The 26456-nt window shown below is 40.1% G+C and overlaps 1 protein-coding gene across 9 annotated transcripts in view; it reads right to left on the reverse strand.

The window, feature by feature from the left end:
* diaph2 (diaphanous-related formin 2) overlaps window positions 1-26456 on the reverse strand; it is a 421028-nt gene that overhangs the window by 53258 nt on the left and 341314 nt on the right. For all 9 annotated transcript variants that reach the window (XR_014868698.1, XM_085130728.1, XM_085130725.1 and 6 more), the window contains 3 exons: window positions 24359-24523; window positions 15135-15270; window positions 1709-1801 (listed from right to left, as the gene is read on the reverse strand). Coding sequence is in view for 8 of the 9 variants with exons in the window: in XM_085130728.1 (XP_084986854.1) it covers window positions 1709-1801; window positions 15135-15270; window positions 24359-24523 (394 nt within the window). In the remaining variant the exon portion in view is untranslated. The remainder of the gene's footprint in view (window positions 1-1708; window positions 1802-15134; window positions 15271-24358; window positions 24524-26456) is intronic.

Below are 26456 nucleotides of genomic sequence, written 5' to 3' on the forward strand. Positions count from 1 at the left end.
TGCTACAGGTTTCAGCCTCTTCTCTGATGTATAAAACAGTTGACTGAGAGGATGAATGATTGAGCTGTAAAACACTAGAATAACTCTGTCAAGGCAAATTCTAGTATAACTGACCCTAATCTAAATCAAATGTGCACTCAAAAGTAATGTCTAATTTGTCATTATATATATTTCTACTCTTATAATATATTATGAGAGTATATACTGTATATAATCTTCTGCTCTTTTATAAAAGATGCACACACAATTGTTTCACTTATATAACTTGTGGATGATCCAGAGGGACGGTTAGAGAGGCACTGGGTCACATAGGTAGAGTGTTACTGATTTTTATGCCTATTTAGTATGAGCAAAAATAAATATGTAAATAAAACTAATCATCAGAACACAGGAAACACAGACCCATGGTCAAAAATAACGCGATGACATTGGCATTATATGCAAATTCATTTTTACAATTTAAAATCTAACCTCGAACCTAATTTTAAACACTTACAAGTGCAATTTGTCTATTTCCAGACTGCAGTTTTTGTTTTCTTTGATGACTTTAATTTTGACATCTTTTTACACTGCAGGGACAGCTGCTCATATCTACCACCGACAGACACGACTAAAGTAGAGCACTCATCCAACAACTAACCTGCATGATAATCTGAAAGGCAATGCTATGCATGCAAGAAAGAGGAAGTGCAGCTACAGGTCGTGTTAGGCTAAAAACAAACTCCAGCTGTTCTGCTCTCCTGTTTGTTCAGCCATTGTTGTGTTTACTGTTCATTTAATGACCTCTGCAGGAGGTTTCAATCGACTGTACAAAAGGAAAACGCACTTTCTGGAGAGTGCGTCTTTGCATGTTGGATTGAGGGGAGACGAAATGCGACAGAACTGCATCTTTTGTATTACAAGAATGATCCGAAACTTACCTAACAATATTTAATATCCTATTGATAATTCTAATTCAATTACAGTATATCATAAATCATGCACCAAATATTAGTTTATTTGCAAATATGTCTGTAAATGTAAATATTGGGAAAAACAACCTAAAATGTACTTTTTACATATAAACAAAACAATTTCTGGTCTGCCTTTAAAATATATCCTTGTGTTACTTCTTCAACATCTACAGCACAATCATCCACGCCAGCCAACTGTCTTTTTTCTTCTTTCTTTTTTTCTAATATGATTGCCAGTGTGAAGACAGCAGCACCTGTGACTCTTCTGCAGAGCTCTGACTTGCATATCAATTGACCCTTGCGCCCCGACTAGGTGGTACTCCTCTGGGCACGGCCTATTCATCATGGCAGAATGGAATACATTAGCACCAGGATTTCTCTAAATCAGCCTCGGCCCTACTGTTAAGTGCTTCATGAATGGGAAAGGAGCAATAAATTTCTAATGACCTACACTAGGACACATGCGTCCCTTTTTTTCCTGTGCCCCCTGTTTATATGTACATATGTTTCTACATGTATCAACGCGTATCTGTGTAATGAATCCTTGAAACAGTCACACACAGGTACAGGCGGTGAACGAACGGCGCTTTCACAGGAACGTTTAATTTAAATGATAGACAGCAGTGTTGCAAGAAAGCTATTACCAACTTAAAGGGACGAGTGTTTTTCTGCAGACGAGTGAAACTGACAGAAACAACAAAAAGTGCACAATGGCACCTAAATACAGTATTTTGTCAGTCGGCAGTCTGTCTTACCGTTGCGTGGCGTCCGTTTTCGCCGATCACGGAAGGCGGCCCCTGACTGCAGAGCCTCCATCAGGGAATCCATCACGCCGGTTTCGTCTCCCTCTGGAAGAAAGCACATAAGAGAAGCACAAATGTTCTGTTACAGCTCGTACATTATCACAGTAAAGTGCATAATAACTACAGACACACTTGTATGACACACTGGCTCTAATTTTAGGCATCGTGTTGTGGGTGCTCTCTGACTACAGGTCACAATAAAAGAGTGCTTTATTCCTGAATAAGCGATAAACAATCCCTGCAAGTGCAAGAGCATTGAGACAGAGGCCTGTCACCGAAGCCTGCCTTTTTTTCAGTAAACAGCTGGGGAGGAGGAAAATACACTTAAGAGTTTAGTTTAGAGTTTAGAGGAGCCTCAGGATGAAAGCATCCAGTGATGGTCATTGACAGATATTCTTTCTGTGGCTAACGCAGGGGAGCTAAGTGCTCTTTACAAAGATTTAGTGTGGAGTCGCTCAATACCCGAGCGCTCTGTCTTGTTTAGTCAATGACACAGGGACTGGCCTTCGAAAAACATTCCCCTTGTCCACCACTCCCGCTGTTGTGTGGAGGAGCGGAGGCAGCCAGGACAGGTAGAAGACACTTAAAATGTCCATAAGGCCAAGACTATGATTAGTCGCGGACATACTGTGCACATGCAGTACACCACTCAATGGAAACTGGGTTCAGAAAGAGGCTTAGGTTCTATATCTGGGTCATCTATCTTTACGCCCTGATACTAATGAGTCAGAGGGGCACCATTTTTATCTTTCTGGTCCAGAACAGACATTATTTTAAACTAGGATCATTAGGGTGAGTTATTGTGGAGCTGAAGACTCGGTCATCAATTCTTTTGCGCATATGAGTGAACTAGCTCTTTCCCGGTGTTTACCATCAGGGTCCAGGCATCTTATTTCTGCACTGCGCTTAGACGAAGGGAAATATTCAAAAATAAGTGGAGACTTTCCCAACTCCTAGGATGATCAATCTTCCGTTATTTGTGTGTACACAACACTCAGGCAAATTGAATTTATGAACAAAACATAGTAACATGGATTGGTACACAAATAATTTGAGGAAGCGAGTGAGACCTGTGCATGTTTTTTGTTATTGTCCTTCAGCAATAAACCATCCCACCTGCACTCATTCATGGAAGTAAAAGAAGACAGTACAACTAAGAATAGAAGCATGTCTTGTGCTAATTTTAAAAAAGCATCTCTTCAGTCGTACTCACTAATTTTACTCTCTATCTCATTCCTTCTCTTTCTTCCTCAAGTTCTTCCCAAGGGCTACTTTTAAATCAAAGTATCTGTTCCAACTGTGTGCTGTGCTTAAAAGCAATCCTGATTAAATCAAGCTTAATTAGACCAGCTTTATCAGAACAAAACCAAAGCTGCGCCAAGTAGTGCTTATCTCAAATTGCAGCACTACACCTCAGATAGCGAGCTCGCTGGTTAAAAAGGGGGAGCACGGGTTTCATCTCCTGTGGACCTGCAGAACAATATGTTGAACAACTTGCAGCCTCTATAACTACATCAAATCCCAAGATCATGAGGTACTTGTTCTTATGTAGGCTAGTAAGGACACACTGTGAGTCTGACACAACGTGTTAAGTGGCAGGTAAACATTTATCTACAACCACTGTGGTACAAGAAACTTTTTGACAGCTCCTTCTTCACTGCCTTCTTCGTGGAGACCTGAACATCACAGGGGGCACCTGACACTTTGATCAATTCGTCCTACTTCTAGCTTAACTGTAGCACAATTCATCATTTGTAATGGCCAGGACTTTGGAGCCCTAGAAGACGGAGGTTCAGGGAGAGGACTGCAGACAGAAAGAACCAAAATGACTAAAATGGGAAGCGTTCTCCCCAGTTACTTCACAGCGTTCAATTAACTATGTCCTAAGCTGTCCAAAGCTTAAACTTGAGCAGGTCTTTGCTTTACCAAGAACTTCTCCCAACTGAGCCTTCAGACTGTCTGAACTTACTAACACACACACACGGTGTATATATTCTACAAATCTGCAAAGACAAAGTAAGCATTTATTCGGGGAGAAAACTGCACATTATTTGACTACACTTATTCCACTAATCCTCAAAGCAAACTTTCTCCATGCTTACTGTAACATTGCCCACTTAAGCAGATATTTCTGCCTTATTCCTGCAATTTACTCATCTTATTTTGAGCTGTTAAACCTAAGGCAAATATTCATCTGCTTCTCATTAGCAGCTCTGGTACACTGCATGGTGTGGAATTACAGAAACACTAACCTTTTATGCCCACAGATCTTTCTCAAGAGGAAAGATCCCCCCTGCTCACAGGAAATTGCTTTCTAAATGGGTTAAGATGGGCTAAGACATTGACAAACCCTTCCAGTGATGAAACACCTATGCGGACACCTTAACAGACAGCCCCGAGGTCCTTAATGATCTTATTAAAGCTTCTGGAAGTGTGGGACATGGTGGCAGCTTTTGCACTTTTAGGTATTTTCTTAAAGAGTTAAATCTTTAAGATCACAACCAAAGCTGTGAAGCTTTACCTCCCTGATAGAGATGATCTACTGTTTCCATTTATTTTCTTTGATCCTGCTTACCTCACTTCACCTGGATATCAGGTAGTACCTGGCCCCAGAAGCTGAGCCAACTGTAACTGAGTTCTAGGGATTGGCTCTTATATTTACAAGTAGCACTATCACATTTTATAATTAGGAGGGATAGAAAGAGCAATGCGGTGTCAGAAGGATTGGGATAAAAACTAAACTTGTAAGATTATTATTTCACTAAGAAAAAAGTACCTTCAGTAAGAAAAGTATCATTCACCAATCCCAGGGGCACTTTAACTTTGATAATAGTAAAGGGAGGTAGGGGAGGGATGGGAGAAGGATGAGCAGAGATACTGCAAGCGTATCCTTGATTATGTACTATTATGTAAGCATAAGATAACAAATGAAAGAATTAAGAAGGATCAGGAAGAACACACAGTCAAAGTCCGCCCACAGAAGGCAGCACTGGGAACCAAAGTAAAGAGGTGGGGTGGGATTATTGACATGGACTAGTGGAGCAAGGCAAGACACGAGGGTGTGAAAGCCTTCTTGAAAACTTTGTGGATAGGTTTTGTTTTTTTTTACTTTTAATCACTACTAAAACTTTCCTTTTTGCTAAAGCATATAGTTAGGGCTGGACCAGGTGACCCTGAATCCTCCCTTAGTTATGCTGCAATAGATGTAGGCTGCCGGGGGATTCCCATGATGCATTGAGTTTTTCCTTTCCAGTCACCTTTCTCACTCACTATGTATTAACAGACCTCTCTGTATTGAATCGTATCTGTTATTAATCTCTGTCTCTCTTCCACAGCATGTCTTTATCCTGTCTTCCTTCTCTCACCCCAACCAATCACAGCAGATGGCCCCGCCCCTCCCTGAGCCTGGTTCTGCCAGAGGTTTCTTCCTGTTAAAAGGGAGTTTTTCCTTCCCACTGTCACCAAAGTGCTGCTCATAGGGGGTCATATGATTGTTGGGTTTTTCTCTGTATCTATGAAGCGCCTTGAGGCGACTTTTGTTGTGATTTGGCGCTATATAAATAAAATTGAATTGAATTAAAACATATACTGCAGCCTGGACTCACATTTCATGTGATACAAATTCCTGTTTCACATTTGTTTAGTAGCTAAATAAATATGTTTATTACAGATTAGTATAGCCACAAGCAAGTATATGTTCTACTAACAAAAGCAGCACGAGGAATGTAAAGGTAGGAAGAGGGAGAAAGACTCAGACGTGGATGCTCAGGATGAATTAACTGAGATATGGTTCTTGCAAGTTTTGCAGAAATCCAATGCATCACTGACGCCTTCTTCAAAACACTTGTCAGTCAATGACCAATTAGAACTAAAAAGCTTACATAATATACACAAACTAAACAAAAAAACAACATCTATTTTTAACTTAGGCCAATTAGAATCAGTCATCTACAACACTCAAAATATGCACTGCAATGTAAAAGAACAGCTGTCACCTTGAAAATGTGACGAAGCATAATTATTCGAAACAAAAAAGAAAAAAGAGAAACATGTACCATGCACCAAAGGCATGGCACTGCTATAATTACACAGGAGTGTCAACAATGCCTGTTCATAAATTCAATTTGCTATCTGTCACCCCCTGCATGTTTTTTTTTCTGGGGAGAAAAACCACAGTGGATCAATTGAGAAATCAATTTCTGATGGCTCACATGCTGCCTTCATGATTCATCGAGGGGAAAAGAGACAAATAATTCTCAGAATCCTAAAAAGCTTCTGGCTTCAAGTATGGATTTCTAATATAATGGCAAATTATGATATCCCGTATGCCATGATTCAAAGTGCTAGCACCAGTACGACAGGTTGGTCAGCTAAAACAAAAAAAGCTATTTATGTAGATTTATTTCAATCAATCTTATTTTTCTTCCACTATCCTCTAAATTTCTATTCACTTAAAATACTTTGCTCTAATCAAAGTCTCTCAACATAAGGCATAGGAGAGCTGTCTATTATCCACTACTATCCACTATCCTTCCACTGGCAAATTCCTGAGGCTCATTTGCACTGTAATGAGATCTAATGAGAGCTTACCGGCCTCGTGCTTGATGAATTGAACCCACTGTGAGAGAAGAACACAGTGAGAGTTTAACCTCGCTGCAGTCACCCTTCATGACTTTAGTAGACAAGATTAGAAGGGAAAGGAAGAATAAAGAGGAGAGGAACAACTCATTCTTAGTTTTTTCTGCTTGCTGGGATTGTTTTTGAACACATTTGAGCCCATCTGTTCCCCCACAGAAAGTCACCTGTGCAATTAACCTGGACCATTAGCCGTGAAACAAAGGCCTCGGTGGAGGGGGGGTGGGTTTCTGCTTTATGGCCAGGTGGAGAGGCAACAACCACACTTTCTTTTAATCTCATCTCTCCAGTCTCACTTGCATGCACCTGGTTTTGTGTTATTTTCACACCTGAATTCAAGCTCGGCCGGCTAGATATACACAACCACCTGCATTACTCAACACCGCCTTCCTCTCACTGCCCTGCTGCCTGCTCTCTAACTAGCTAGCTTTGAGCACAGTAACCCCTTCTACTCACCCACCTGCCCTTCTGCCACAGCAGAGGGCAGACAAAGAGCATTACTGCTGCAGAGAACGCCCGAAGGAGACGAATCGTGCACCTGTTAGATGTCTTTCTTTTTGTTTTGACCCTTTTTTGTTACCGTATCCCTGCAGCATCGCTGCCCATGACAAAAGCTTTGGCACAATAATCTGAGAAACTTTTCAGAACGGCCGTAGTCTTTAATAAGTGTGTGCAAGCTTCCTAGTTCCACTTGAATGAAGAATGAAAAAAGAAAGGAGGACGAATGGGAATTGAAGGGCAAACTGGCTAATGCAAAAGAAGAATTTGCCTGCTGATTGGTCTGGACTGTTTTACTGTAACAACTAAATGAGCAAAGCCACTCATGTCCTCTCTAACTCAATTAGGGATGCTCCCACAACTCTCCATTCCAGAAGGAATGCCACTACTTGCTACTACTTAACTTGTGCTGTGAGGTCCTGTTTGGCGCCAGGGTCAGGGGAAAGTAAGCAAGGAAGACACTCAGATCCAGAAAAACGTCTCGCAGTAATAAAGGTGGGTGGAAGGTGAATGGTGCATTGTGCTGACATGCATAAAGTACAGAGAAGTATTGGTAGGCTGGCCTGGTCACTGCAGGCTTGATCTCACACACTGAAAGGATGACTGCCCTGACTACGAGAGACTGGAGGAAACGTGCAAAGAAGTTGGATGTCGACAAGGGAGAGATGAAAGTGGATTAGCCGCCGTGGCGATTTGCATTCTGTGGTGGAACGAAAGCCCTAGCGATGCCCCGAATAGCTGGATGCATGAATAAGTAAACAAACAAAAACAAAAATAAACCCTCCATCTGGATGGATGCTGCTAGGCCCCAAGTGAGAAACAGTAGGGAGGGGACACTGGGAAATGGGAAGGGGGGGGGAAGAGAAATGCTTTCAACGTAGTCATCACCACACTCTGTTTCCTCTGCTATCATTTGCTTCTACTGCCTGCAGGCCACCCAAGTTAGCATACTGCTATCACCATCTATCCATTGCTTTTGGCTAGTTCGGCCAGTAACACCAACACACAAACAACAGCTCCAACCCAGCACTGACAGATGTTAAGATGACACAGTTTAGATGAGCCACATGGGGTCATCGTGTCAGGGTGCCAGCAGGGCCCTGCCTGTCCTCACATCAGAGAAGACCACTATTGCCCTTTTTCCATTAATGAGGTTCTGCTTAATTTAACAACATTATGGTAGCGACTGACCCACATGAATCTTTTGAAGTGACCTCGCAGCAGGCCATATACAATAAGGTCTATACATACTTTAATGGTGTCTTCTATAAACCAAACTTTTCCTGTTAAGTGATCCCACTCTGTGGTCTTGGTGGGGACAAGTTTCTGTTTTACCTCATGCAACATTTTTCTTGTGTCATTATCTACTCATCAGCAAAAAGCTGCTGTTTAGCTATTGTGAAAAGCCGCAGTGCGTATAACTCTTAGGTCATTATCTTTACAAACATTCAGCCGGCCTAGTGCTTGTGAAGAAGTCCATGCAAAGATTTCGGCTTAACATTTTAGTGTCTCAAGGCTGGGTCCTTGAGAGGGAATGGTGTTTCATTGTGCAATGCTATCTGCAGCAATGATGGAGGAGGTGTAATGCGGTTTGGTTTAAACCTCAAATCTCTAAAACATAAACAAGTGAACAATGCCGACTTTGACTGTGCTTTTCGGAAACATGGACAAGAAATCTAAAATATTGGTGCTACATCAACATGACAGGTTCTGATGGGAGTTTCTAACGTAAAGTAGAATCAATAGAATCTTGGCTGAATGGTAAAAAAGTAAAAATGTGTTTATAAAAACCTCGCCCCGAAAAACCAGGGTCAGTTAAAAGATCAGGTAAGATTAATGCATTGTCAAATAGCCAGTGGAAGAATACTCAGCTGCTCTAACGATTGTGGATTTCATCCATCCTGCACAGAGTCTTTATTTTTGATGAGTGGCATATTTGGATAGTAGATGCAGTTTTGGAATCCAGATCAAGATAACATCTGAACCAAACCCCACATGGGCTGTTCACATCAGTGAAAGGCGGTGCTGCCTGGGGAAGCTAAATGGAATTGACGGTCTTTGTAGTGAGGGTAATTAGGTTTGATTGACTGTAAAGTGACTGGTGAGGTCCAGATCTGGGAGGGGAAGTGATCAGACACTTGAACCACCCACAAATTAATGAGATTCAACTGTGCCGGAGCTGATTTCACCAAGCAGAAGAAGATTTTTCTGAAAGCAATGGGTACAGAAGGAAGGAGGAAACAAAGTCAGAAATGACAGTGATTAGAGATGAGCTTCTTACTTCCTAAAATTACATAAATAACACACTTTTTGTTTTTGTTTGCATTTCTCCTAATACTAAAGAATATCAGAAAAAACACCAGTTCACCTTGAAAAAGTGATGCAAAATGCAGACAGATAAAAACGATTCCCTTGCTGCCTTTAATTGCTAATGAGTGGAGTATTTATCATGAAATACTAAAAGCTTCCCCATAAAACATGAGGGTCACTTTAATATGCTGACGTTTAATTTTAGAGACGTACTGGAAATATCAAAATCGGGGAATTTAGTGGATGACTATTTCATTGTATTACTTTCATTTGCAAAATGGCATTTTTCAACAAAGTATATTTAATCCGTGCATGCCTTTTTTTCCCTACATATTTCAGTTTATTCTGTTTGGGCCGAGAGCACTGAAACGCAGTCCTCCATAATCTCTGTGCCATCATCTCCTTGAGGCAGATCCCGATTCTTCCTGGAGATACAGCACAATCTAACATGCTGTAATTTATTAGAATAGGTCTATGACAGCAGATAATCCTGGTGCCCTTGTTCCTGTCTTTCAGGGTAATAGCAGAATTCACCGGTCCATATGCAGAAGTTTCAGATGATGGCTTGCACTTTTTGCACTCTAAATTGAGACAGCTTACACGCAAGGACAAAGAAAAAGCAATTTGTTCAAAGTTTGGCATTACACTGCGCTTACATCCACATGCAAATGTAGCAGGAGATTTCACATTTCAGAAATCACAAATCTATAACTAGACAAGGAAGGCATGGCTGGTCTTTCGAAGATATTCTTTTTTTGTGGAAAAACAGGTAGTAAACTCAGACGAGTGGTTTTATAGATCACTGTTGAATTCTGAAAGGTCTATTCTTGCTCGTCATATTATATATCAAACAAGAAGGTCAGTTTCAGTGCTCTAAAACTGGCTTCATTTTCTAAGCTAAGGTGAGGAAAAGAGAGAATATGTCTCAGAAGTATATTTTTTCCCCTGGGTTTTGACCTCCGTGTCTCTATAAGCTATCTCCCCTGGTAATATTGTTTGCCATGTCTGCTGTGCTGTGGAGCCACATGCATACCTACACAGCCAACCTGTCCAACCCGCTACTGCTTGTCAATCCCTGTCTATGATCACCTGGCTGGCATGGCTGCAAAGCAAGTATGCACTGGCCTACCGGCAGCTGTCAGTGTCACACAAAACCATCAATCTACATCTCTACTGCTGTCATTCCTGACAGCGCTCTGCCGGCCACAACCAGCCAGCCAGCTGCAGAGAAATATGTAATTTTAATTTAGCATGCCACAATAATTGACACTTGCTCTTCAGAAAAATAAATTCTTTGCTAAAACAAAAGAAAGATATAACTTAACAAGCACTATTATGACAACATGTTCATAAGAGGGTAAATTTGATTCACATTCCAATACATTCTAATGTACGTGTAAAATTACATGTATGTCATGTTGATTGCACATTTAAATGTTATACTGTGTCTAACCGAACCTAATCTAACCTAACTAAGCTCATTTATCTTATATACATTGCATATACTCCTTATATACAAGATAATGAGGTTGGATAAATAGAAACTGTAGAATAAAGAACACGTAATAATTACATAATTGCAATTACATTAAAATGAACAACAAACAATATTTTACACAGCAGGCCTCACATACAAGGTCTTAAATCATCAGGCCCCATCTTATCTTAATGACCTTGTAGTACCATATCAGCCTATTAGAGCACTTCGCTCTCGCTCTGCAGGCCTACTTGTTGTTCCTAGAGTATTTAAAAGTAGAATGGGAGGCAGAGCCTTCAGTTTTCAGGCCCCTCTTCTGTGGAACCAGCTTCCAGTTTGGATTCAGGAGACAGACACTATCTCTACTTTCAAGATTAGGCTTCAAACTTTCCTTTTTGCTAAAGCATATAGTTAGGGCTGGACCAGGTGACCCTGAATCCTCCCTTAGTTATGCTGCAATAGACGTAGGCTGCCGGGGGATTCCCATGATGCATTGAGTTTTTCCTTTCCAGTCACCTTTCTCACTCACTATGTGTTAACAGACCTCTCTGCACTGAATCATATCTGTTATTAATCTCTGTCTCTCTTCCACTGCATGTCTTTATCCTGTCTTCCTTCTCTCACCCCAACCAATCACAGCAGATGGCCCCGCCCCTCCCTGAGCCTGGTTCTGCTGGAGGTTTCTTCCTGTTAAAAGGGAGTTTTTCCTTCCCACTGTCGCCAAAGTGCTGCTCATAGGGGCTCATATGATTGTTGGGTTTTTCTCTGTATCTATGAAGCGCCTTGAGGCGACTTTTGTTGTGATTTGGCGCTTTATAAATAAAATTGAATTGAATTGAATTGAATTATTGGAAATGTTGTTTAACGTCTGTTGGTTTGAACCTTGGCTCTGGGATTTTTAAAGACACTGAGAGAAAATGTCACATAGTCAACCTCAACCAGATGTTTTGTGAAAAAATATGAAGATGAATACACTATGTGTCATCCCAAACACAAACATTTTGCCTAAACATATTTATCTGCTGTAAAAATCCCAGTGAGCAACCAAATGTATGGATCCACATTCTGTCAGTGTGTCTGCCAGCTGTTGCAGTGGACCGACGCTGGGTGGGCTCAAATTCTGTCTCTAAAAAAATGATCCCTTTGCAAGTAAAACGTGATCATAAAAACAGCATCTGTGCAGCCGCTGCGTTTAGTTTGAGGGTTTTAGGAATACCCTGTAGTACAATTATAAGAACTGATTTTACTGAAATATAGTTTTCCGTTCAAATATTTTTCTTTTGAGATCCGCAATTAGTAAAGTAATAAAGTTGGATAACATTTCATTGTGTTTCCAACTGAGTTAGCAGGCAGTTGGTACACTCATAAAAGGTAATGTGAACTTCATAACCAATATGCTTTAAAGCTTTATATTCTTCAGGTTGACGGTGTATTTTTAGATGTTCATGCGAAGGGAACGTGAACACAGAGAGAAACCGAGATTAGGTTTGGTTTTGTATCTTTTTCTGAGAAAAATGGACAAAAAAAGAAAACAAATTTCTCATGGACTAAATAAAATGTTTGACTTATTACTTTTTTCTGGTTTTTCTGGTGTTTACTTCCTTTTATGTGCCTTATGCCAAGCTGAATCGGGCTCAAAGAAGCATATGTGCTTCCCGGCTCTGTTCAAAGCTTAGTGAATTTGACTGGGGTATACAGTTGACATGTGGGTTCAGACACTTGCCCCAGACGGGGGCACTGACCTCAGAGATGCCAGCCGAGCAAGCGGCCAAAGGGGTCTGCTACTCTTCACAAATGCCTCAGAGAAGTAAAGTCCAGATGCTCTACCATGCTTGGGCACTTGACACACTCAGCATGCTGTTTGTGACATTGTTTCATATGCTGCAATAAAAACTATCCTGCTGCGCTGAACCATCTTCTCGTGTTTCAGACAGAAGCATTCGTTTGGATTTATTCTACAGTGTTCAACAGTTATTTCCAGTGAAGTAAAGTGATTTAGTAAATGCTGAACATCTGGTCAGTTGAAGAGAATATGGAAATCCACTTAGAGCAAATTAAAACAAATGGGGTGACTGGGTAATGATTTCATAAGCAATTTCCTACATTAGGATTTCTAATACTTCACAAAGAAAACGTGTTCGGCGCTTGTCTCATCTATCAATCACGCTTGTTGACGAAGTGTGCGTGTCACTGAACGTAGAGAGAGCATAATCGCAAGTTTTATCAACTAGGAAATGGGATTTTTCAGGGAGGGGGGGGGGAAATGATTGTCCTACTGCATTTGTCCGTCAACCCTCCCCCACCCCGGTGCCATCCTGGCACAAGCTAAATGAATTAAACTCCCATTAAATATGTATTTCGTTCTTAATCATTTGCAAGCGAAGAGGATTAGGTTGCAATTTGTGAAATGACATCAAATCTATCCCTTCTCAAAAATAGCCTCTTGAAATGGCATTAAACTGAATACTATGATCCATCAAAGACTCTTTTAAGCAATAAAATGAGAAAATCTGTAAATCCATAAAACAGATAAGACAATGACCTGAGCATAATTCTCATAATACACCAGCCATATGTTTCCTCTAGCTGCTTATGTTAATGGATTTGCAATCTAAATTTATTTATATTTGATCTCATTGTCTCTCTCTTTCTCTCCCTTCCATCTATCTATTTAGCCTACAAACAAATTTAGTATACAATAAAGACTATAATAATTCTAGCCTTTCAACCTTCGACTTAATTAATTAAAGGTGAAAGGTATTAAACGATCCATCGCTGGGAACACTGCTGACGCTCAGGCTGAAATAGTGATGTGAAAATAACTAATTCGGTAGCACATGTAGGATTGTAGAACAGGATTGGAGAAAAAAGCCAAGAATCTTAAGCCGAAGCTGTTAACTGGAGAGAAATGGAGGGAAAAAGTAAGACGTGAAAGCACCAAATATCCTGCAATGTGTGTTCAAACCACACAGCTTAAAGGGAAGCTGAGAGAAAACAGAAGCACAAACCACCGAGCTGCTGTAACCTCCAACCTGCTCCTGGCTCAAGTTCAGATTCTCATTCACAGAATACATTTAACAATCTCTGCATTCGATTGATCTTCCTCTGATTACATTCCACATATGCAGAAGTTAATTACGGACATTTAAAGCCCGTGTAGGTAAGAACCTTCTCATAAGAAAAAAATACAGCTCAGGATTGATACAACTTGAATTTTAAAGTGTATATTTCATAATTTCAAAGGTCATTGTTATCGCAAGAGTCCAACGAGCCAGGTGCCGGTGCTGCTGGTGCACAATCCCCACTATCTCCAAGGCCGCAGGCAACGTTGCCCATGTCATCCTTATGTTTTATTCATACGAGTCATATTATGGCATTCAGAAACTGAGATCAAAATCTGCTCTGGCAGAAATATTTAATATCATACCTACTTCTCTATCCTTCTCCATCTGGTTAGCCAGAATGAGAGAGAAGGGTAGACAGGCTCCCTCAGCTCAGACATGTTGGATTATTAAAAGTGAGGCTTTCACAGAGGTCACTGCTTAGGAAAAAGAAAATGCAGCATGCATCAATTATCTTGGAGAGTTTGTGGCATACTGAGAACTGTCTTGTCACATTTCCCAATATGGCTGAGCTACAGAGAGGTCTCTGCCTGGTGCTGACATTTAGAAGTTGGTAAATTGTGAAAATCCCAGTCAATTTGTGCAAAAGAAGAAGGAAAAAAAATGAAGAAGAAGAAAAGAACACACTGACTGCTCACAAAGCCCCTCCAGGCTTGAAATATCTTCTCAGTGTCATTGGCATAACTACACACAGGCACCCGGCTCTGTCACTATTATTTTTCATGTGTGAACAACTGTGACTTTCATTGATCAATACACGGCTTACTGGCATTGCTTGAGGACACAGTCTAATTCTAGCTATTTGCAACATTAACTGTAACATGCCGCCTGAAAACAGCCCATTGCTTCGACGAGACCGATGGATAAATGGGCCGATGGACTAATAAAATGACCACAATCATATTGGACGTCTAGAGAACAAGCGTTAGCCTTTTCTATATGTCGTGCACAGCTTTCGATCTTTACACGCCCACAAATATTTCCTTGCAAGTTCTTTCGTGTCCCGATGGAAGCTGGTAACAAAACTGAACGACATACACTATGTGAAATATGTATAACAAAAAATATGTCTGTCTACATACATGGACGAAACGTGACGTAACGTGTAAACATAACCTCTGTTTTGTTTGGAAATGTTGTGCTAGGTATCAAAATAAATATAGAATTCCTTCATAGCTAAGAAAGATAAGTTCTGCTCCTCCTACACGCTATCCTCTTCCTTCAGTTCAAATCTATGTGAAGCAGATTTCCACGAAATCCCCTTCCATCCTCCTGTTCTCGTCCTCCGAGTTCTCCTATCTCTGGCTCGGTGGCGGCACGGGGAGAAGTGGCGTACCTTTGTTCATGTCAATCAGCTGCTTCTTCTTCTGCTGGCGCTCCTGCTTCTCACGCTCTGCCTTCTCCTTCGCCAGCTTGGCTCTCTTGATCTTCTCCTCCATCTCCCTTTTCTTGTGGTTCTCCTTCACTGCTTCCTGATGAGACACACGCGCAGAGACACAAACACAGATAAAATCAGAATTTGGCTCCTGCCACAACCACTTTTTTAAGTATATTCACTACTGTATAGTGTTCAGAAGCAGCAGCATGTCATTAGGAAATTCTACTCAGAGGAAAGTTTGATAGTTACAGATAAACTGCTGGGGAAAAAAACAAAAACAAAACAGTTTGTCATGCTTTATGTTGCTGCTAGACTTACAAAGTTTTATTATCACAAGCTCATTTGTTATGAAAAATACATCAATATGGTTGTATGGACATGCCACAACATTAAAAAGTGTAGCAGAACTGTGATGGTCTCTGAGGAGGGAAAAAGATATCATCTTTGGCCTACTTCGTGGCCAGCTGAAATGTCAGGAGTCAGAGAAAGAGAGATAATCAACAGTACGTATTCAGCCTTTACAAATGTGTCAGTTTGTTCTTGTGCCAACAGAGAATAAGATGCAACCAAGTGACCTTTGAGAAAAAAAGTTGTCTCATTTCAGGTTTGTTGTGCAGCCCTGGACAGGACCAATTGTAGGTGGGTGTACACGTGGGAACAGTTATGCTGTATGTATACATATACATTAGGGCTGCCACAAACGATTATTTTGATAGTCGACTAGTCACCGATTATTTTTGTGATTAGTCGACTAATCAGATCATCATCCATTGGACGTAAAACGTACAGCTTATTGCACCAGCAGCATCTGCTCTTATATAACTATCATTAGCTTACAGCTTTAAGTGTTTAAGGTATGTGCTAACTAAAAATAAAGACAAGATGATAGTTTATTAAATTTTAATGACGTTTGCAGATTGTCTCGGTGAAGTTTAATAAACTCCTTGCTATCTAAAATATAACAGGACACCGGAGTATATTCTCGAGCATCTCACACTTCTGATAATCAGCTGTCTGCTTGACGTTTATTCAGCTGTGTAAAAACTATAACTTTAATCTCAGCCAAACCGATTTACTCAGGAACAAATAAAATACAAAAAAAAAAAAGCCAAACAATAACATGTTTAAGTTATCTAAGTGACTTATATATCATGTTTAACCTGAGTATTGAAAGATGGTGGTGGGTTTGAAAACGATCTGCCGGGAGTCCGGTGTTCTCGCGGCTCTAGTTAGCCTAGCCCCCGGCTAGCTATCGAGCTAGTGGGTAACAGACGTCTCCGAAAACGTCGGAGCGTTTTTGAAAATATGTGGTGTCTTGATAAACTGAGCAGATATTTGAGGTTTACACAGCTACATTCTCGCCTGAAAATATGTTAATCGTTTATTTTGTGACCCAGAAAGAATAATAACAGTAATATTAAAACTAACTAGCTGCCGCCATTGTTGGAAACTGAGCTGGGCTGCGCTATGAATTCCGGGACACAGTTTCTTCTTCTTCTTCGGGGTTTAACGGCAGCTGGCATCCTTGTACATGCAGTGCTGCCATCTTCTGTTTCAGTCCGTTATTACACTCTTAAATCCTACTACTTATTCCTGTGTCTTTTGTGATCTTACAAAGCTTCAAACGACGAGTCGACTATTAAATCAGTCGTCGACGATTTTGATAGTCGACATAATCGTGACTAGACGACTAATCGTGGCAGCCCTAATATACATGCATATGTGCCTATGGTGAAAGCCATTTTTGCGCTCCTGCTTGTTGTGGTGTTCCCCTCGTGCATGCATGTGTATGTGCATCAGTAAGTGAAGGCATGGCCCCGTCTGTGCACTGATATAATAAGTGGCGACAGTAGGCCCCCCATCTAATGCCCCTGTGGTCCTGATGTGTGTGTCGTGTTGGCAGCTAAGACAGAGGGATTATGGGGATTGTGGGAAAGGAACAAGGAAAAAGCAGCTCATCATGCCAGTCAATAGCAGAGCTTTCCTCCATGTCCAAGGACACGAGCCCTCATTGTCACTGTCTCCTTGTTAGATGACAAGGGCAATGAGAGAGAGCAAGAGAGAGATAGAGGGACAAAGAGGGGTAAAGGGGTGCTGTAATAATGAAGTCGTAATAGAATAAAAGAAAGTAATTTAAAAAAATAGGGGAGGGTGTTAGTATTAACTGCATTTTGAAAATGGACCAAGTTAAATTTTCTTTCTGTGGTTGAAAAAGATTTGTAAACACTCACATTTCAACCAATATTTTATCATCATCGCATTCAAGCTGTGCAAATGAAACAGATACAGAAGACAAACTAGTCCGAACACTATGTTGCTATTTGGAGTTAGTAAGGCAGTGCATGGGTATATATTTAGTAATAAAACACTTTTTGCTCAAATAAGAGATTATTTGAGTTCAAAATGTTCAAAATGTTTGTGATCATCTGCTGACAAGATTCCTTTTGGGGATACTGTCACTGTAATCTCGACACTTACAGCATTAGTTGCTGTAAATTATGCAGATTGCATAAAAAATCCTGTCGGCAAAACTTATTTTAAACAAACAACTAATTCTGACTGTAAACATGATTATGCAACATAATCATGTTGCTCTAATCAAACAGCACGACTAATTACCATAGCACCAAACATGTGTTCACTCATAGTGTTCACTCTACCATTCTCTTTGGCCACCCCAATTTTGCCACCGGCAGCGACTGATTGTATCAAGTCTCATTTTCTTGGCAGAAGGGGAAACCATCATCATCATGAGATCTGCTTAACAAAAACACACCTCATACAGACAACCTGATTTAAACCCATATAACACATAAGGCAAGAATTCAGGTTCCTCTTGAAATGCTTAGATATCCAATTCCAATCGAATTTTATTTATAAAGCACTTTAAAATACCCAGCACAGGAACAAAGTGCTGTACAGAAAATAAGTTAAAACAATAGAATAACAGAAAACAGCAAAATAAATAAATAAAACACATAAAACAAAATTAAAACAGCCCTATATTAAAACAAAAACAAATAAACAGCATCGAATCACCTAAAAACAACTAAAATAAAAAATAAAAAACCAACATCTCACGTGGTGTCAAAGGTCAGGGTAAAGAGGTGGGTTTTCAAGAGTGACTTAAAAACAGATAAAGAACTGGCCTGTCTAATCTTGTTTATAAATTCTGAAGACTAAGTTATGAAAGCACATGCATTACTTGCACATGCATTACTTGCACATGCAAGTAACAATATAATTTGAAGTAACCATGAAAATGTTTATTTTTGGCCATGGCGTTTGTCTCCAGGTGATGCTCATTACTATAATTAGTTGCACAAGAGGTTAATTATTTATTTAATTTTTTAAAAATTTAAATAAAAAAAGACATCATTCTGTTACTTAATGAGCTAAACAATATATAAAGTAATCAGACTGAGAGCTCAAGAAAGATTCATTAACCTCTGTGTTACTGATGCGTGTTACACTACTGCAACATTGTATACAAAACGAGTAATGACTTTTCTAGCTTACTATATCCATAACCTGAATGTTACCTTGTTGCAAGTCCCCAGACTGTTAATGCTTTATTTTTTGTTGTTTGTTTTTCTTTAACCTTGATTTTTTAATGTCCCTGATACCACAGAAATTAGTCCTGGGGCTCACACTCCAATCATTTATATACACAAAGGCCACTCCATAAGGTACACCTGCTCAACCGCTTGTTAACCCAAATATCTAATTAACCAATCCCATGGCAGCATCTCAGTGCATTTAGACGTGTAGACATGGTCAAGACGTGGTTAATTTCAAAGTGAGAATCTCAATCTGGAAGAAAGATTATTTTGAAAAAGCGACTTTGAATGTGGCAAAGCTCCTGGTACGAGACAGGCTGGGCTGACTATTTCAGAAACTGATGATCTTCTGGGATTTTCTTACACAACCCCCTCTAGGGCGTACAGAGAGTAGTACAGAAAAGAGAAAATATCCAGTGAGCAGCAGCGTTTTCAGTAAAAATGTCTCGTTGATGCCAGAGGTCAGAGGAGAATGGCCCAAACAGCTTCTAGGTGAGAGGAAGGCAACAGTAACACAAATAAGCACACATCATCACAAAGGCATGCAGACGATCATCTCTGAATGAAGAGCATAGTGAACCTTGAAGCAGATGGGCTACAACAGTGGAAGTCCACACTTGGTTCCAGATCTCAAACCAACAGAGATATTTGAGATGTGTTGGAACAGGTGAGTCACACAATGCCGTTTGTTTACAGCACCTTTTGTAATCTATGCCACGAAAAACGATGGCAGTTCAGGTACTCGCAAGGTGTAACTAATGAAGTGGCCTGTGATTGTAGTGGGTCTTCAAAATACCTGCAAAGTGCCAAGACTTGCTGCCCGCACAAATTAAATTGATGGATCATATTACCTGACCGCCTGTGACACACAGCAAATCTAAGTGCAAATCTAATTTTAGCCAAGGTGTAGCAAATTTCTTATTTAATTGAGCAGAGACTTTTCAAATTCAAATGTTGCAACAAATAAAGCAAAACCAGCAGCCAGTATATTTTTACTGATCTTGCTGGTGGGAAAATGATATTCCTATTGAGCAAGGGAGGTTTTTGTTCACAAACGAAATGAAAATGCTCTTCGAGAAAATACATTTAGCTTAAAAACTGGCCTTTGAATATCCACCGCAACGACTGTTATCTTTTATAGCGACGATTTAACCCCATAACCCTTAAATAAAACGGTAAAACCCTACATTTATGGGTCCTGGCTGTGCTCTGTATGGATGTTTAAACTGAGAGACAAAACAAAATGTGGTTTTGTAAAATAGCATCTTCGAGTATGATTGACAACATCAGCACTGAAGCAGCACACTGCAGCACCGAGGTTCACAGAGGCCATGAGATGAAGACAGCACGTGTCACACTCAGTGTGTTTGCGATGCAGATTGTAGGTACTCTCCTCTCTATACTTGGCTTGAAACTGAATGTTGTGGAACATCCACGTCCAACCCACCAACAAGGCCACGCAGACTTTTCCCTTTCCAGGTCCGTTCATTCAATAATTCATGAAATGTGTTTGCTGTTCTTCCTTGACCCTTTACAACACAATACATCTCTCACAGCATGGCTCCCCTCCCATGCATACAGGTTTGCCAGTCCAACGAGGGAGCAATAAGTATTTCCAACTGCTCAGTCGCACCAGTGATCTCACACAGAGAGTGTCACTGCTATATCTCATTTGAATTTTACAAACACTACAACGCCTGGGCTTTAAGCAGCAAATGTGTTTATTAGCCATCTGTTACACTGTGTGCCAGGATGTCGGGGAAAATGTCGTCAAGAAGTTATAGGTTACAGATTGTGAGACTTCTGCTCTGCGGTATACATGTATTCCCATATTGATAGGTGACCTCTAAAATCTGGTGCAAAGAATTTAATGACTGAAGCATCCTGAGGAAATGTAACAGTGATTCAGCAAGAAGGTAGAGCTCAGTCTTTGCCAGAGCGTCATCTTTAGCATCATCAGCTTGATTATGATCATTCCTCATATTGTGAAGGAATTAGGGAGCTTTAGAAATATCATGAGAAGTGGACGGATCCACACACAGACACAGAAACCATCACTCTAATCTCTTAGATGCTCTATCTCGCTACTTTGTGAACCCAGTTTGGGTCTTTTGGTCTTATTAGAAAGTCACTCAATTAACAAGGAAGACTGTTAGTTCATCCCAGCCCATCTGCTGTGCTTTGATAACTCATTAATGAAAAAATCCTCATCCCCATGCTCCTGGTCAGGATTACATATAAAGACCCCGCGATTGCATTTCACTCATACTCAATTTCAGAATATGGCAGCAGCATTAAATTAACAAATTGTTGGACTCTTGGAATACTGAGTCCATGTACTGAAATCAAATAATAATTCATTGGCCACAGGAAAAAAGAGAGAATGGGACAGGAGTGAGGGAGAAAAAGAGAATGAAACAGAAGGGAAATCGAGTTAATGGATTCTCTTATCAGTTACATTCAGTTCTGTGAGGACTGTCTGTCAATGCGTTTACTCAAATGCCTCATGTCGGTCGGGTGCATTAAGCCCTAGCTTTTTAGCAAAAGCAATTTAGGGTGACTGTATTGCAATGGAATTCTTTAATACTGCAGATGCTTTGTGATGTGAATGCATCGCACAAGGCAATGCAACATAGACGGAAGAAAGTCAAACAATGCAATGTCTCAATATTGAAATAAGAGTGCGAGACACACCAGGCATATTAAGAAGTTAAATTTACTTGGATGACAAAGAGTCCCAGCTTTCATCTGATTTGCCAGTTGGAACAAATCAGCAGTGGCTGATGCAGGTCAACTTTTTCAAAGATAAATAACATGCAGGTATGTCCCTAAAATTGCTTCACTGACAAGAAAAGCTAAGAAGAAGCTTTGGCTGTGCTGAACAGAAGCTAGCACAGTTGTTTTCACAGGGTAAGAGAAATAAAATTCAAGTATAAACAAGCATTGATTTCTTGTGCTCCGCGAGCAGATGAGATTAGCATTCCTGTCAGCAGAGCTGAAAAGCCAAAAACTATAAATAATATCTGAAAAATATGGTGATTAAAGGATTGTTGTTATATGAATATATTAACTTATAATCCAACCCCCATTTCACAAAACTATATCCCAGTCATTTCCCTCCCCTTAACCATAGAAGGAAAGTTTAAATCAGTAATAAAATATTCATCTGCAGCTATTTGCTTGAGAGAATAATTTATTTTCCTGGGTGGATGCTTCTTTTAGAGACATGAAACTCTGGAATCCTCAAGGGAGCGTTATGTTGTATGGTTGTGCACTTTGATCAGCGGGAATGAAAAGTTGGTTTCAAATGGGGATCAGAGAAAAGAGAGGAAAGGATTCAGACAAGGGGACCTTGCCATTCACATTAATAGATGGTGAAGACGGAGTGTGCGCCGTCTGGACACCGTGTCATCATCCTGACACCAGGAGCTTTCGGGGCATTGCCGGTAGGGACGACTAGACTGTTCAAGGTGGAAAATCACAGACGCTTGAATGAATGTTTAACAGACTACTTAACAGAGGATGTTTGTCTTATCATTAATATTACCTCTTACACACTAATCTCCCTTGCCCTTTATTCACTGCTGTAAGTAGCAGAGGCTGTTTTTTTATTTCCCTTAATCCAATTTAAAATGCTACTTCACATTTAGTGAACCTCAAACCTTTCTCATCGCATTTCTCAGATATCGTATATAATATATATATATATATACTTTTTATTGCAGACAAAACATACTTTATAATCAGTGGAAAGATATATTTTTATTGTATTTACATATATGTGAAAGAATAAATATGTAAAAGACACTGTTTACCAGGTTATGAAGCTTGCTGGTGCTTCTTTTATTAGTAGTCTTGCTTTGATTGACCGGTTTTATTTTTTCTTTTTAACTTAGGACGCTTTCTTCCAGTTCTCAAGTCAAGGACGTTTGACATAAAGAGAAAGTTTACATTTATCTCCTCTTTTTCCTAAAAATCTACATGTTAAATGTTAAATATTGGGTGTTAAAAAACAATCAGCCTCTGTCACTACCCGATTTGTACCGGAAACCCGATCGGTACCCCGCATGCGCAAATCTTACGTCACTTCCTCTCTTTGCCAACATTGCGACATTTGAATGACACGGTTAGCGCCCAGTTAGCTCTTAGCATTTCTCAACAGCTCTGCCTCCTTTTCGACTACCGGGACATTTAAACTATGGATAATCCATATCCACAACAAATTTTTGCTTTTCTCCTCAACAGAGAGCGTTCCCCGATTGAACAACAGCGCCGTAAAATAAGAAGAATGGCACCTAATTACAGAGTTAATAATACAGACTTTGTAATATGTCACGTGATGATTCAGCAGCCAGATGAAGTGTTTACTGACAATTGACAGTGATAGCGGACATCATCATCACTATTCCAATCAATCCTCTCCACACAGACAAGCATAAACACACTCGACTATCACTAAATCAAATTTAATACACGTTTGTAATGACGCTAATTCAGTTTACAATAGGGTTCATTCGCTCGGTCAGCAGGTGGCAGTATCCTCGTACACTGGGGAGTAAACTGCCATTAAACGAACAGAAGAAGAAGAAATCCCCTGCACATGCGCAGTACGGATCAGGGAGTCCTGATCCATAACTATCTTTTTATTTTTTTGTTTTTGTCTACATTATATTAAATGTTTCATTATCGGAAACATTTTAAGAGATACTTGTTATTCTTAACATCTTAACAGATACTCTGACCCGTAACTATCGTAAAACGCTTCGACCAGAAGTAGACACCTTTCGTGCATGCGGGGTACCGATCGGGTTTCCGGTACGGATCGGGTAGTGACAGCCTCATTTCTGAAATTGAGGTTCAGAAGACTTAACAGTAATTCTCCTGTTTATTAACATATTGTTCACCAAACGCAAATATCTTGAATAAACATTAAAGAAACAGAAAATCTTGACAGATCATCAGATGACGGATATTATTTCACCATCGTCGTTCACGTAATGATTAAAGTTTCATAATTTCTTTTTTTAGCTTTGAAGATGTACCAAGTCTGCCGAAAATAACCGAGGTAAGACCAGTGATGTCTTTGGAGTTGTTACGATTGAAAACATGAGGAAAAATTATAAGCAGAAGCAGTCTGAGTTATGGACTAACAGTGTAGAGTTTGAAAGCTGTAAGCATTTACCTGACAGGAAGGGCTGAGAAGCTGTTGAGGTGCATTATGGAAAATTTGCTTTCAGAGCTGGTCCATTACTAATGACTACCTCAGCCTCTTCTGCTTACATTTTGATATTTCTCTTTTGTATATCCTTCAAACTAATGGAAGTGCAATACGACATAATCGGCGTCCCCTTTTTCTATTCAAGTTCATCCATGAAAGTATAGCAGTGTAATTTTCGCACAAGTTTTCACCACCTGTCAGGACCCTGCAAGTTTGATGAAAATGTGTGCATGTGTAATACACACCCTCTGTTCTCAATTCACTGACACCCAGTGTGTGCAAGTAAGTGTGTGCAAAAGTATGCACAAACGTGTGGGTGGTGGCTTCTGTTAGTCAATGTATGTGCCTACTTTGAAGGAACATGTTCGTGCTCATGTGCAAAAAATCTGAAAGTTTGCACTTACCATGAAGAGCATGCGGAAGTTGGCCAGTTCTCCGAAGAATTCTTCCACACTGACCGAGTGGGGGTCAAAGGCAAAATAACTGCCTATACTTTCATACAGCTTCTGCATGTTCTTGTGCATGGTGGACAATTTTTCATACTGCTCCCTGGAACTCTTGCTGAAGCCGTGAGAAGCAGAGAGTCAAGGAAAAAAGGGAGAAAGACACGTCTCAAACATACACAAAGCATATTCAAAAAGCTATTGTAATAATCTCCAGTATAATCTCACATCTCACAAGCGTGTTGATCTCTAGAAAAACAAGTCATTGTGAAAAATGATCACTTTCACAAGCTTTATAGCGTTCAAAAAGCCCACCTATGCCAAGGTCAGCAAAACAAAATACTAGATAAAGAAGGGTCAGAGACAATCTAATGTGGCATTACAATAACCTCTCCATCTCACTTTGGAGTCAATGGTATGGTGAGCTAATAGCTGCAGCCCTGGAGTAATGGAAAGGTGTTTTGTAGTCAGCAGCATGACACAGATGGTTGCTGGAAAAGCTGATTGCAGTCATTGTTCTATTGTTTCTCACAACAACAGTGGGGTCAGGTTGTTTTGAACCTCACAGCTCACGTCGCACTGTGTAATTTACTGAACAGGCGGAGCACTTTTCTCCTGGTGAATGACTATTGACAGCCAGCATCAGTTAAGCATTATCGCAGCAGCCATTGACCTCTCATAGAGACTGCACTTGGACACTCTGAGACTCACACAGTCTAGGTGAGATGAGGACGACACAAAATACACATATTTACCAACATTTATAGACATGCAAGTGCATGCTAGCAAGCAGTCAAGTATGGAGAAAAAACCCACTATAGAAACCCGAGAAGTACTAGTTTCAGTATATAGGCAGTGGTGTCTGACACCTGCTGTGCCTTCAATCAGTTCCATCTTCTTTCTTAAGAGGCTATTTTTGTATCTGTCATATCTGCAGTGGCACGGAGCTAAATGGCTTGAGGTGTGCCTTTTTGTTCTTGCAATTGCAGGAACTCCTATCATTATGTCAAGGCAAAGAGGTAAGCGCGGAAACTGCTCTGTTGTTGGCTGCAGTGAGCAGCACAAATCACTACATCAGTCCCCAGCCTCGGGCGACAGAAGAGCTGAGTAGAAAAAGTTTATTTTTGATGGCGAGGTCCCAGCTACAGTTAGCAAAAACCTGTACTCATGTTACAGTGTAGCCACACTGTGTTTGAACATGCTAGCAGCCTACATCATTACAGTACAAGGCTGGCTATAAAACCTTTCCTGAAAGAGGTTTTAATACCAAATTTCTGTGTTTTTATTGAATTTTTATTGGAGTTTTATATGAATTACATTTCATCAACCCACTTAAACGACTAGAGAATAAAATGAGAGATTTGGCATAGACATATGTGCACTTCCTTGCTGCTGATTTTAGAGACACTCCCATGCTGAAGGCGATTTTCCCCTGTGCTGCATGTAGCTGTTACAGTTATATTCCACTCAGGTATTCAGCAGTTGGTAAAGTTAGCAAGCTACAAAAGGATAGTGAGTCAAACTCTCTCTACCATGCCCCCAGAAGCCATCAAAGGGTCAACCACAAATCCAAAAACATTTTTTTAGCAGTAAAGTAGGATACAAGTTGAATTCTAGTAAAATAGTTGTGTATATGACAGACCTGTCTGGTTTGATTTGCGCCTTTGAAGCCATTGCTCACAAACACACAGCAGAAATAGCACAGTCCAGGTTCATAGCATTTTCTCCCAGACTGCTTTTATATCGTCTTTTATACACCTCCCTTTCATTCAACATGTGTGTGAAAACCTGAAGGTCTGATAGATAAATGTAAACGTAAAACCTTGCCAATGTAATATATCTATTCAGTTTAGGAACTGCATTTGTTTCATAAAGTCTAAACACTATCCTCCCTTCTCTTCTTTAAAAGGTCCAGTCTACCAAGTGGTGTCATCCAAAAACATCAATATAGTCACTGTTGATTGCCAGACTGGGATATTTTAACGACCTCCAATTTTCGCAATTATAAAATAATTGTTGGAGCTATTTGTTCTTATTTTTTATTATTTTGAAATTAGTT

The sequence above is a fragment of the Neolamprologus multifasciatus genome, chromosome 2 (assembly GCF_963576455.1).
Source record: "Neolamprologus multifasciatus chromosome 2, fNeoMul1.2, whole genome shotgun sequence".
NCBI classification, from domain to species: domain Eukaryota; kingdom Metazoa; phylum Chordata; class Actinopteri; order Cichliformes; family Cichlidae; genus Neolamprologus; species Neolamprologus multifasciatus.